Genomic DNA, 13,931 nt, shown 5'->3' with positions numbered 1-13,931 from the left:
ATCTGGCCTTGACTTTTCTAGCTATTATCTGCCTTATGGAGCATTTTTGTGAATGATTTTTACAAATAAGTAAAAATATAAATATAATTTAAAACTCTTTGACCAGACATAACATCACAAAGCAGTGCTATATAGCAGTGAAATGAGAAAGAAGAGATGCTAGTCCTAGGTAGAAAACAGGTTCAAACCTTTGGGATAGTTTCAGTGTAATAGAGTTGACAATAAGGAGTTTTGTCTGTATGAGCCATTTGAATTTAGAGTCAGACTTTTCTTTAAGAATCTCAAAACTTGAAAGATTTCTGTTCTAAACACAAAAATATTTAATTGTTAAAATGCTTCAGTTTACCTTTTCATCAAAAGATTAGGAAAAAGGATGTCAAAAACAGTATTTAAATTCTAAATAGTTTTTACTGGAAAAATATTTACATTACAGTATTTACTGAACAAAGGTATTTTCCTCCGAGGAATGTTTGAACACTTTTTTTTTCCCTCACAGATTTACAGCATGAGTTTGCGCCTGTCTGCTTTCTTTGAAGAACACATTAGTTCAGTTTTATCAGATTATAAATCTGCTCTTCGTTTTCATAAAAGAAATACCATAACCAAAAGGAGGAAGAAAAGAAACAGAAGCAGCTCTGTTTCCAGTAGTGCTGCGTCAAGGTATTTAATTTCTTTTAAATACCACTAACTGATCTATAACTTTCATCTAAATGATAGAACTTGGTGTTTTTTAATACTTCCTTTACTATTCCCTATATTACAGAATGATATATTTGACATGCAAGTTCCTATGATGTGGACGATTTTTAATCTTTTAACTAAAGCTATACTAGTGTAAGTGCTTAAATTCAAACTGCTAAATCTATACAGTAAAACAGCATTTTTAGGATAGTGATGGCATCATGCTTTCCGTCATATAACTTTAGCATTTACAGCGATCCTTCACTAAATATTCACTTTCAAAGGCTCACAATCATATGAAATCCACTACAAATCTCATATTTTAACATATTTCATAATAGTACAAATATTGAATCCAACAATATTATAAACTGTTTTATTCATTCATATAGAACTATAAGAGTGACTGACAATACTATTTTATTTACAGCCCTGAAAGGAAAAAAAGGATCTTAAAACCCCAGCTAAAGTCAGAAATCTCTACCTCTGCATTCTCTACACCTACACGATCAATACCGCCAAGACACAATGCTGCTCAGATAAACGGTAAAACAGAATCTAGTTCTGTGGTTCGAACCAGAAGCAACCGAGTGATTGTAGATCCACTTATCACTGAGCAACCATCGACTTCTTCAGCTGCAAAGACTTTTATTACAAAAGCAAATGCATCTGCAATACCAGGGAAAACAAGTAAGACTGACTTTCTAAATTGTAATGTGTCTGATGATTTTCTTAATTTAAGTTTTTACTTTGCCAAATGCAGTATATTGAGTTTTAGTAATTTCTAGCAGACACTGTTGTTTTTGCCTTCTTTATTAATTTCCTATTAAAAAAAGTTTTTAATAAGAATTAAATTGAGATTTACGTCATTATAGACTAATGCTTAGAAATGACAACTCTGATCTAAACTACTGAATTTAAATCATAGTACCCACACTAGCTAGCAATTTGCCAAGACTTGCCTTCGTAATTTTGAAATGATGGGACAGCTTCTAAAAGGGCTGAAACTATTAAGAGTTTCTAGCTGGATATGCCTTTTTCCTATTAGAAAGTAGATTTCCTAAGAAAGCTTTAAGCATCTTTCAGGTTTTGTTGTCTTAGCTAATTCAAATAATTCAGGTTAACCTTTTTTCTTATCTTTAGGTTCAGTAACTCTTAATTTTTAACTTTTTGTTTATTTGTTTTAGTACTAGAGAATTCCGTGAAACATTCCAAAGCTTTGAATACTCTTTCCAGTCCTGGTCAATCCAATTTTAGTCATGGCACTAGGAATAATTCTGCAAAAGAAACCATGGAAAAGGAAAAGCCAGTCAAACGTAAAATGAAGTCGTCTATACTCCCAAAGGCGTCCACTCTTTCAAAGTCATCAGCTGTCATTGAGCAAGGTAAGGTATTATTTCTATCTTTCAAGATACAGTAGATCCTTATTATAAATGATGCTTTTGTTGGAATCAGCATTTATATCCACTTTTCAGGTTGCCCACTTAAAAGTCACACATCTGTATTAGTTGATAAATTTACTGCAGTGAGCTATTATTGTGCCACTACACTCCATCCTGGTAAACAGAATGAGACCCTGTCTCAAAAGAAAAAAAGAAATTTATCTTCGAAGTTTAAATTAAATAGGATATAGTTAACCCAATGTAGCATTCTTCACTTTTGTAGAAAAATGTTTTAAGTAAATATTGGATCACAAAACTACTTATTTTTCTAGACAGATTTTTATTAAATAATAATTCATTGGGGTTGTCTACAACTGTAGAGTACAACTTTTGACATGTTACACTTCAAGTTCTTTCAGCTTCGGGTTTTTATTGTAAAGTCTTCGTGTTTGAAAGATGAAGAAAGTAAATACTAAAATATGCCATTGTGACATGTTAAAATAATATGGCTTCTTGGCAGCAGACAGCCTAATAAGCATTTTGCATCATGATTTTCAAAGTGTTTCTTAAGACATTTCTTCATTGTTGTCTTTAAAAACCTCTGTCAAAATTTAATTTCTCTACTGAAATCTTATTTTGGTTAATGGCATTGGGATCTACCCATGTAAACTTAAAATCAGGGAGTCATCCTAGCCTTCTCTTCAGCAACTGAATCTCTTCAACAGCTTTTTGTTTTTGTTGTTTCTCCTTCCATAACATCTCTTAAATCTATTCTCTCCTCTCCATTCTCACCGCCGTGACATTATTTCAAGGCTTACATAATTTCTTGCCTGGACTATTTTCCTAGTTTCCTAACTAGTCTTCCTGCCTCAGTTCTCAAACTCTTTCTTAACCAGTCCATCTCCCATATTGCAGCCAAAGTGATCTTTTCATTTCTCTCTAGCACATGTGGATGTGTGTACATACATGCAGAGAAAACCCTTCCTTGCCCTCAAATCATATATGGAAACATTTTTAATTTTTTGCCTGTTACACAAGACTCTCTGTTACTTGGCTCTTGCCTAACATTCCAGGTTCTTTTGCCTTCTTTCTCTCTTTTGTATCCCAGTCATCCTAAACACTTAGAAGTTCCTGAGTCTTTGTTCTTTTCTTCTTTGGGGGGGGATGTCTTTTTTCCCTCCTAGTTTAATGGTCTGTTGCCTTTCACGTCTCACTTAAAATATCGTCTTTAGGAAGTCTTCTCCTGGCTTCTTTAGATAGAATCAAGCACTTCCATCCTTTTTTTTTTCTTTTTTTTTCCAAAGACAGGATCTTGTTCTGTCACTCAGACTGGAATGCAATGGCCAGATTTCCATTCACTGCAACCTCCGCCTTTCAGGTTCAATCAATTCTTCTGCCTCAGCCTCCCATGTAGCTGGAATTATAGGTGTACACTATAACACCCGACTAATTTTGTATTTTTGATAAAGACAGGATTTCTCCATGTTGACCAGGCTGGTCTGAAACTTCTGGCCTCTAGTGATCCACCCCACTCAGCCTCCCAAAGTATTGTGATTTCAGATGTGAGCTGCCACGCCCAGCCAAGCACTTCCATCTTTATGTCCCAGAAAACCCTGTTCATTACCTTTGGTGGTACTTATAATACTGATCAGGTTATTCATTTTCACATGTCTGTATCTCCAGAAGAATCTGAGGTTAATGTGTTTACTCATTTTTAATGCCCATTATATAGAAGATAATTGTTTGAATAAATAACCAAAATACTTTGCATATGAATGTTTCACATTTTTAATATCTGCCCCCTTTCTGAACTGAATTTAGAGTTTGAATAGTATATTGGCCTTCCTTGCTGCTTTTTATTCTTGAATCCTAGAGAAATCAAATATATATGATGAATTGGTTCTAGCATTATGATAGCGGAGGTCTGGTCTCATAGTCCATTTGATTTATAATGTTTGAGTATTAGAAATACTCGAGTACTGGTACTGTATAGAAATATCATTATCTATTAGTTAACATTAACAGAGATTTATTATAAATAATGACACCTAAATTAACTGTCTAGAATGAAGCAGTGTTGTCTAGTGGAATATAATACAAGCCATATATGTAATTTTAAATTTTGCAGTCACTATGTTTAGTAAAAATAGGTAAAGTTAATTTTAATAATATTTTATTCCATTGCATCCAAAATGTTATTTCAGTATTTAATCAGTATTTTAAAATATATACTGCTTTAGTATTTAAATTGAAATTTAATTAAAAATTTAGTTCCTAAACTGCGTAACTTTTCATGTGCCCAGGACAACACAGTTCAAGATCAGTGGTTTTTAAAAAAACTTCTGAATTCCTTTTTAAGAAAGCTGCATTCATAATCTTTTTACATTATATATTGCTTTATAAAGTTGATAAGTCCTATAGTCCCTGTCTAAGAAAAATGTACATAAACATATTCATACAAAATTTTGGACCATTTCAAGGGATTCATGTAGTTCTTAAAGCCTATCTTCTGTAGTAGGTACATGTGCTGGATATTTAGAACCCGTGTAGTCATAATGTAAAACAAGAGGGATTGGCAGAATCCCTAGGCAGTTTACATGTCAGTTGCTCCATAGGAAATACTTAACTACTTCATGTCCACACCCACATTTTTTCCCAACCACTAATCTAAAGAGAGTCATGAGGGGATCGGGAATTAAAATCTTTGCATTTTCTGTCTGTACTTGACTCTGACCTTTGTTGAGTCTCTTAACCATGTTTTTTTGTTTTGTTTTGTTTTGTTTGAGACGGAGTCTCGCTCTTGTCGCCCAGGCTGTCTTGTCGCCCAGGCTGGAGTGCAGTAGCATGATCTCAGCTCACTGCAGCCTCCACCTCCCAGGTTCAAATGATTCTCCTGCCTCAGCCCCCTGAGTAGCTGGGATTACAGGTACCCACCACCACACCCAGCTAATTTTTGTACTTTTAGTAGAGACGAGGTTTCGCCATGTTGGCCAGGCTGGTCTTGAACTCCTGACCTCAGGTGATCCACCTGCTGTGGCCTCCCAGACTGCTGGCATTGTAATTGTGAGCCGCTGCACCCAACCAACCATGATTTTCTTATTTACAAAGTACAGTTCCAACCTGTGACCAAAAATGCTTTTATGAAGATGTATTCTTTTTAAAAGCAGTTTCCATCTATGAATTTCCCCAAAAATAGAGCATTGCAAATCACCTACTTTATCAAATAAAAACATGTCAGAAATTTGGAGGGAAAGAGAGTTCGTTACTGATAGTTCCTGTGGCATATTTTTCCTTTATCTAAGTTATAGCATTTTTTTCTACAACAGAAAGGTGATTCATCATCTCCAGATCCTTCAGGTTTAGAATTTGATTGCCAGCATTTTCTCTCTTGTTTTATGAAGCATAATGGCCTTTTGTCATGGAGTTTGTTACAGTGGGATCTTAATCATGATTATGGTGGCACACATAGTGATTTTGATTGATATAATCAGTATTTCCTAGGATTATAGTCATTTGCCATTTATTACACAAGGCGAGGACTTTTCAAAGCCTGTGAAGAAAAACTGCCATTTAGTTGTTTTTAAATCCTCTTTAAACAGTTCTGAGAGGAAAGTTTTTGAGCAAGAGTAACTTACTTCTAAGTTAGGAATAAGAAAACTTTGGTCATCCTAGCTTTATAATCAATCACAATGTTAACTTAGATGAGTTACTTATTTTCTATGAGCTTTACCTCCCTCATGAGATCATTAAGAATCTGTCTCTTTTAATTAGAAAATAAATAAGATAATTGAACTATTAACATTCTCTAGGTTCTTTTTTCTCATTTTAATAAAATAATTTAGATTATGTCATTACATATAAGTATACCAATGGGGCCTTATTGACAAGTTTGAGGGTCAAATCAAAAAAGAAACTCCATGTATTAAGGTGTCCTGTTGTTCCCTTTTAGGAGATTGTAAGAACAACGCTCTTGTACCAGGAACCATTCAAGTAAATGGCCATGGAGGACAGCCATCAAAACTTGTGAAGAGGGGACCTGGAAGGAAACCTAAAGTAGAAGTTAACACCAATAGTGGTGAAATTATACACAAGAAAAGGGGTAGAAAGCCCAAAAAGCTACAGTATGCAAAGCCAGAAAATTTAGAGCAAAATAATGTGCATCCCATCAGAGATGAAGTACTTCCTTCTTCAACATGCAATTTTCTTTCTGAAACTAATAATGTAAAGGAAGATTTGTTACAGAAAAAGAGTCGTGGAGGTAGAAAACCCAAAAGGAAGATGAAGACACAAAAACTAGATTCAGATCTCCTAGTCCCTGCAAGTGTCAAAGTGTTAAGGAGAAGTAACCGAAAAAAGATAGATGATCCTATAGATGAGGAAGAAGAGTTTGAAGAACTCAAAGGCTCTGAACCCCACATGAGAACTAGAAATCAAGGTCGAAGGACAGCTTTCTATAATGAGGATGACTCTGAAGAGGAGCAAAGGCAGCTGTTGTTCGAAGACACCTCTTTAACTTTTGGAACTTCTAGTAGAGGACGAGTCCGAAAGTTGACTGAAAAAGCAAAAGCTAATTTAATTGGTTGGTAACTTGTACCAAAATATTTTACTTCAAAATCTATAAAGCAGGTACAGTTAAGGAATAAGTAGAACTAAGGCTTCTGCTTCCTTGCTGCTATGGTGGAGTAGGGAATATGATTTGATTTGCAAAAAAAAAAACAAAAAACAAAAAAAAAAACAAACTTACAAGACACTTCACTTCTTTAAATGAATATATATATATATAAATATATACATATATATTTTAAATGTTTGCTATTTATTGCCCTTAGATAGGTTATGCATTTTCACATTCATTTCATTCACTGAAACAAAAGAAATTGATCTATAATGAATTCCTGATTTATTTATAGAAAAGACAGTTCTGCTACACTCTTTAGGAGCATAATATTCCTAGTGATAGAGCATTTCATGTTAAAATGAATTATTTTTGACCAAGCAAGGTACATTTCTATTGATACAAGTCATGCCCCTAAAAGACAGATCTTATACAGAGTAGCAGTGAATTAAGAAATGTTTCCTCTAAAAGATAAATACAAAATTTCCACCATTTGATGCCCTAAAAAGTTTAATTTTAATTATAGAATGTTCATCTACAAAGTATCTAGAGGAGGCTTTTGCTTTATTCCATTTCTGCCAAACTTAAGAGAAAATGTACTGATGAAGGGAAACATATCCACATTGGAAAACATTTGACTGTCTAATTTTTCAGACCTTGATTCTTATATCACTCAATCTCTGTTTATTGTGCCAAAGACTGAGAATCAGTGCAGTGGAAAGCCTGTTTTTGACTGTCAGGACAGCATACACTTTTCAGTATTGGAAAGGCTATATATTCTAAAGAGCAAGTTATTAAAGAGTTATGCTGAGATATATCTTTTTTTTGGTACTAATAGAAAATAATGCACTGGTGGGTCCTTTGACAGAGATATTCTAGAGGAAATGTTTAAGTGGTTAAAGGATTCAAGGAAAATACAGGAAAAAAGGTATGGGATTTGATGTTTACTTGTTGATCTGGATTAATGTCATTTCTAAACTTTAGACATATCTAATAGCCTAAAATGACTTACAAAGAAACGTGTCTGTGTGTGTATGTGTATATATTGATAAATGGGTATAATTAAATATATATACAAACACATACTTATATACTATTACCCAGGTATAAATTCTTTTTTCAGGATTTTTTAGATAGCAGTAGAATAAAAATAATTTTAAAATGTCATACTTTATAGTTTAATTTTAAGGGGGAAATTGGTTATTTTCAATTATTAAAGGTTAAAATAGGCCAAATCACTTTTTATGCAATCATGTTTTATACAGTGGTCTCATTGCACATTGTGTTTTTTCTGCACTTTTTACGGTATCCTTATCATGCTGGTATGTCAATATACACCCTAAAGAAAAACTCCATTTAATGATTGTGCCTTGTATTCTATTATTTTTTGCATCATTAGTAAAATTAAGTTGTCTATTGTAAATGATAACTATATGACTTAGGAGAATGTATTGCTATATGTACTGCTATGGAAAAGGAGAGCAGTTATTTATTTGTTTATGGTACAGTTAGTTATTTTATACCTTAAAAACCAACATACTTACCATTTCTATTGTTTAAAAATTACTGTCCATTTTTTTAAAAATTTAAAGAATGTAGTATTTTCTGAGGACTGGTATGGAACAAAAATGTAACCAAAATTTTCAGATACTACATTTTTAAAAAGTGAAGATGGGGAAAATATGTATCAGCATGACCCTGATGTAGAAAAATAAAGTCTGCAATCGAACCTTGGCAAAACACATTACATAATTATGTCTGATAAGGATGAATATTAGCTGTCATTTAACTGTCTTGAAGAATGAAAAAGTGATACATTTGGGCTTTTAAGATCATTTGTAACTAAATTTGTACAGAAATTTTCCTGTGAAATTAAGTAAACCATTTTCCAGATTTTGACTGCATTGCTGAGATTTTGCAGTTGAAAAATAATTTCAAATTTTTCAGGTTTTTTGTATATTTATTTTTTTCTAACAAATATATTTAACTATAAAATTAAAATTCAGTAGTTAAACTCTTCATAATGCAGAAATGGATGGCTTGATTGTATAGAAAAATGAGTCTTTCACTTACACCATTCTTGAAAATAATAGTGTATGTTTGAAATTTAAGTCATTAATTAGTTGCCTTTGAAGGCAATCTATTTGAAATATATAATTTCCTGATGTTATCTGCATTGTGTTAAGAAAAAAAGAATAGGCTATAAAATCAATTTTTGTAAAAAAATAATGTACAGTTTTGTGTACAGAAAAAGGAAGAGCGTACACAGTCTTAGAGTGGAATATACCTCTAGTACAGTGTATGTGTTAATTCCAACTCTTGAGCAAAGAAATGAGTATATACCATCTTTCCTATAACACATAAATGTATTATTCCTGTTCTAAAGACACTGTATATTTATGACCTTATTTGGACATTATTAGACACTGGTTTCTTAGTAAAGCACAGTAACTTGGATCAGATTCTTTGTAACCGAAACACTTAAACATGTATTAGTAATACCAATATATTTAGATTTTATATTTTTATAATTTAGCTTCTATACATTGCAGAAGTTGAATTAAGAAATTTAAGTCATCACCATATTTTTGTTTTCTTTACCACTTGGGAAAATAATCCTCTTTGAAGCGGTAACACTATGTATGTACTGTTGATAGGCCAGAAAGAAATGTTGGCAGTTGTCTTAGGTAAGCAATAAAAACATCTCAAATTTACTGAAAATTCAGAAATATAACTTAACATGCATGGAAAGTGTAAACCAATTTAGGTATTTCTAAGTACCAAACCCTAATATTCCCTCCCTCAACTCCAACATTCTCAAGTCCCAGATGAAAAGTTTAAGTGGAGCATTAGTTTAAATATTCAGTCTAATCAGAGACTCACAGCCCTGGGCGATAGGCAATACATACATAACTTTCTAAAATTTTATCCTTTGTGACCTGCTATAGTGGCATTGGACTATTTTCTGCATGTATTATAAACTGAAGATTTTTTTGGCCTTATTTCAATTGTTTTTATTGCACAGCTTCACTACAAATTTAAAGACTGCTGGCATTATTATAAAACTATCTTCCTCCTTCAGTGTAAGTAAACGTGGAATATTTGTGAGCTGGATTAGGTAACATCTGAGACTTGGGATTGACTAAATTTAGTTATCACCTGGAAATGAATTACATAAGATACAGTAATCAGAGAAAATACCTTTGTGCAGCATGTATGTTAACATCTAGAACTGTCCCTCATCTGCAGTGCAGTAGATGAATCAGACATTTTAAGAAATGTATTCAAATATCATTTTTATCTTATATGTTAGCAGCATTTACATGTTTTCAAATATGATTTGTAATATAATTTCTCCATTTAACAATGTTTACTTCAATTCTGACATTCCATTTTATACATATATACCTACTGTATATCTCTCTCAAATGTCAGCTGGAAGTGGCTTTTTCAGTTTTCTACTTAATGAAAACAGATTTATTCTGAATGTTTTTGTGACCTGAAATTTATTTTTGAATAGGTTGAAAGGACCAAGATACTTGAGTGATTAAAGGGCTATAAGTGTTTTGCTTATATGCAGGAGTTACATGATTTTAAAAGTCATAGGGGAAGTAGTTTTATCATCTGATTACTCCTATAAACCTAAAAAGTATTTCTAATATATGGTTGAGCAGTGGTTTTGTTACACTTAGGCAAGAATTTATTTTCCCATTAAAATTTGAAAAATACACTTTTCTTTGCTTCTACCCTTGCAGTTTCCCTTAGTTCCCTGATTTCCAAGTGATCTGAACTAAAATTAATACTACATTTACTAAGAAACTATTTTTGTTAATTATACTGAGCAAAGCGCTCCAAATGAAAAGTCATCAAGAAGAGGTCAAATTGAGTCAGAAGACTGTAAGTACCACTTTTGGCGCTCCAGAGATAAACCTTGTACACACTGCAGTAAAACAGTGAGTAGAAAATATGAGCTATAAATAGATACTATTTTTAGTTTTGATAGCTCTGTGTTGAAACACTTTTTTAATGCAGATAAAAATTATCAGGAAATTAACCTTATGGCACAGACCAAATACTTAGTGCACGGCTGAGTTTCTACAATTCAAGGAGCCAAGAAAAATAGGTTCAAGATGGAATATACTACATGCATATAAGGCAGATGCACACACGCTGGTTACTTTAAGATTGTGTGTGTTGATTAGTCACAATGATAGACTATAAAATGAGACAATACAATGTTACATTTTTGGACCATATTAAAACTGCAAGAAGACAGGGGTCTTATTGAAGATCTTTTAGAAAACTTAAATCCTGTCACAGGACATTTAGACATGTGTAGAATGTAGCTCAATTTTTAAAAAGTAACTGACCTAGAGGGTGAAAGTTGAAACTGACACATTTTCAAATTAAGATTATGCTTATTTTGTACAGAAAACAATGTTTAAACACAAGCAGATCTGTTGTATGTAATAAGTAACACAGAGTTTTAAAACAAATTAATTATTTAGCTTTATTGAAGTTTGTTTTTTTCTTTCCGAACCTGGAGTATCATATTATAAACAGCAGTCTCACACCAGAATAGCAGTGCCCTTTCTTTTTGTACATATTGATTGGACCTTTCTTTACTGTTACGTGGACACTTTCTATGTTAGTTTTGATGCATAATTCTTTGAATCCTTTTATACAAACTAGAATGTACGTGTAAGAATTCCTGTCCCTGCAATGTAGTAACTACAAACTTATTTTTAAATAAATAGAAAACTTGTTTTTCTAAGCTATTTTGTAGAGCCTCATGATTTATTATTTGGTTTTTTAAGTTTTTTTGGCAACACATAAAGCACTTAGTACGTAATTTCCACAAGCTGCTTACCAAAGTGGTCATATGGCAGTTACCATTATGTAAATGCTGGTTCATTAGAGTTTCCAGTGCCCTGTGTGTTTTGCAAAGTATGAAAACTGTCACTTAAAAGATTTTTGGGTGCCGAAATGTAATTTAATTCCAAAACAACTGAAGGTCAAAAACTTACATGCTTTTTTATGTGTACATTTAATAAAACAATTTCATTGGTTTCTTACCATAAGTTAACTGCGATGAGTGATAAATACTTCAATATTCAGATACTTTCGTAAGAGATACATTTCAGTGGAACACTTTGCATAAATATTTTCTCAAAAATATGCAATTTCTGGGAAAAAAGGAATGATGAAAGAATTTCACTTACTTGTATTTAAGTTCATAGAGTTATTGCAGTTTTCCTAGAAATTGTGTCAGATTGTCATGCTTTTTTGTTGACTTACTAAGAATCCCAATTTTAGCATGAAGACTATTAGATATGAATACATAAGACTATAACAATTCAAATTAAGCACATGGAGTGATTTGTAATTTTGTGTTAATTTCTCCCTAAGATGTTTTGTTAAAATGATTTTGTATAAAATAAATTTCTAAGTTGAGGAAGGCAGGTAAAAAAAATTCCAGATAACCTTTTATTTCTGAAGTCTGCTAATAACAATACCTAGTATATACTTAGAAGAACCAGCCAAGAAAAATTAACTTTCAGCAACCACTCTTTACTTGTTTCTCTTTTGTAATACCAATTTTATGACCCAAGATTCCCCAGTATTTAATGGAAGTAAGAATAAAGACCAAAGCGCAAAACCTCTGTTACTTGCAATATAGTACTTTGTGTTTGTAATCAATGTGTGGTAAATTTAACACATTTACCACTTACTGATTAGTCTTTGGGAAAAGAATGGTGGAAGTCATTCAATGAAATACCTTTCTGCCATATTGGTTAGACATACTGGCAGCACAGTGTAATGAAAAGAACTGGCTTGGAGTTGGGAAATGGGAATTTCACTTTCATTCCTGACAGGAAGTAGAGGAACCCCAGCAAAGTCATATCTCAGAGCTTCATTTTCCTCATCTGTAAAGTTTTAAAAGTTGATTAAATTATCTGTGAGATCTAATTCTGTTCAAATAGTGAGTGGTGATAATCTCATTTGTATATTGTCCTCTGTATTCATGGCTCAACCTTGGCTTTTATATTTAGTCCCTGAATAGAATACATCATTTAATGTGTAGTTTCCAGACAAGCTGTGTCTTGCGGCCATGACCTTATTGTTGTAAGTGTGAGGTTTTCTGAACCCTTAGAAGAAGGACTTTTAATGTTTTCACAACACACTATTGTATTGCTATAAATTGTGAATTGCTTTAAAAATACATGTTTACTAATAAAAAGAAGTACAGGCACACTTTATTTTATTGTGCTTTGCATTATTGCACTTTGCAGATAACTGGTAACCCTTCATCCAGCAAGACTGTCAGTACCATTTTTTCCAACAGCAGGTGATAACTTCATGTGTCACATTTTGGTAATTGCAATATTTCCAACTTTTAAAATATCATTCCATCTGTTCATGGTGATCTGTGATCAGTAATCATTTATGTTACCACTGTAATTGTTTTGAGATGCCAAAAACCACACCCATATAAGATAGTTAATACATGTTCTGTGTGTTTTGACTGTTCCAATAAATGGCCATTCCCCCATCTCTCTCCCTCTTTTTGGGCCTTCTATTCCCTGAGATACACCAATATTGAAATTAAACCAGTCAGTCACCCTACCGTGGCTTCTAAGTGTTCAAGTGAATAGAAGAGTCTGAAGTCTCACAGACTCATCAAAAACTAGCTATGATTAAGCTTAGTTAAAAAGGCATGTCAAAAGCCAAGAGAGGCTGAAAGCTGGAACTATTGTGCCAAACAGCCAAGTTGTGTAAGCAAAGGAAAAGTTATTGAAGGAAGTTAAACATGCTACTTCAGTGAACATATGAATGATAAGAAAGCAAAGCAACCTTATGGCTGATAAGAAGAAAGGTGCAGTGGTCTGGATAGAAGATCAAATCAGCCACAATATCCCCTGAAGCCAAAACCTAATCCAGAGAAGGCCATTAAAGCTCTTCAATTCTGTAAAGGTGAGAGGTAAGAAAGCTGCAAAAAAAAAAAAAAAAAAAATTGGAAGCTAGCAGAGGTTAGTTCATGATGGGTTTTTTGTTGTTGTTGTTTTTTGTTTGTTTTGCTTTTTGTTTTGTTTTTTGAGACAGAGTTTTGCTCTTGTTGCCCAGGCTGCAGTGCAATGCTGCGATCTCAGCTCACTGAAACCTCCGCCTCCCAGGTTCAAGCAATTCTCCTGCCTCAGCCTCCTGCGTAGCTGGGATTACAGGCCTCTGCCACTATGCCCAGCTAATTTTTG

General features: G+C 33.1%; 1 protein-coding gene across 3 annotated transcripts in view; it reads left to right on the top strand.

The window, feature by feature from the left end:
• PHIP (pleckstrin homology domain interacting protein) overlaps window positions 1-12,938 on the top strand; it is a 138,252-nt gene extending 125,314 nt beyond the window's left edge. For all 3 annotated transcript variants that reach the window (XM_050788268.1, XM_050788269.1, XM_050788270.1), the window contains 4 exons: window positions 497-660; window positions 1,112-1,371; window positions 1,869-2,066; window positions 6,013-12,938. In XM_050788268.1, coding sequence (XP_050644225.1) covers window positions 497-660; window positions 1,112-1,371; window positions 1,869-2,066; window positions 6,013-6,650 — 1,260 coding nt within the window. In that variant the 3' untranslated portion in view covers window positions 6,651-12,938. The remainder of the gene's footprint in view (window positions 1-496; window positions 661-1,111; window positions 1,372-1,868; window positions 2,067-6,012) is intronic.
• Window positions 12,939-13,931: the final 993 nt, after the last annotated feature.

The sequence above is a fragment of the Macaca thibetana genome, chromosome 4, assembly GCF_024542745.1.
Source record: "Macaca thibetana thibetana isolate TM-01 chromosome 4, ASM2454274v1, whole genome shotgun sequence".
In the NCBI taxonomy this organism is placed as follows: Eukaryota; Metazoa; Chordata; class Mammalia; order Primates; family Cercopithecidae; genus Macaca; species Macaca thibetana.
Note: the sequence above shows the minus strand (reverse complement) of the source record. Positions and strands in the feature narration are given on the sequence as shown.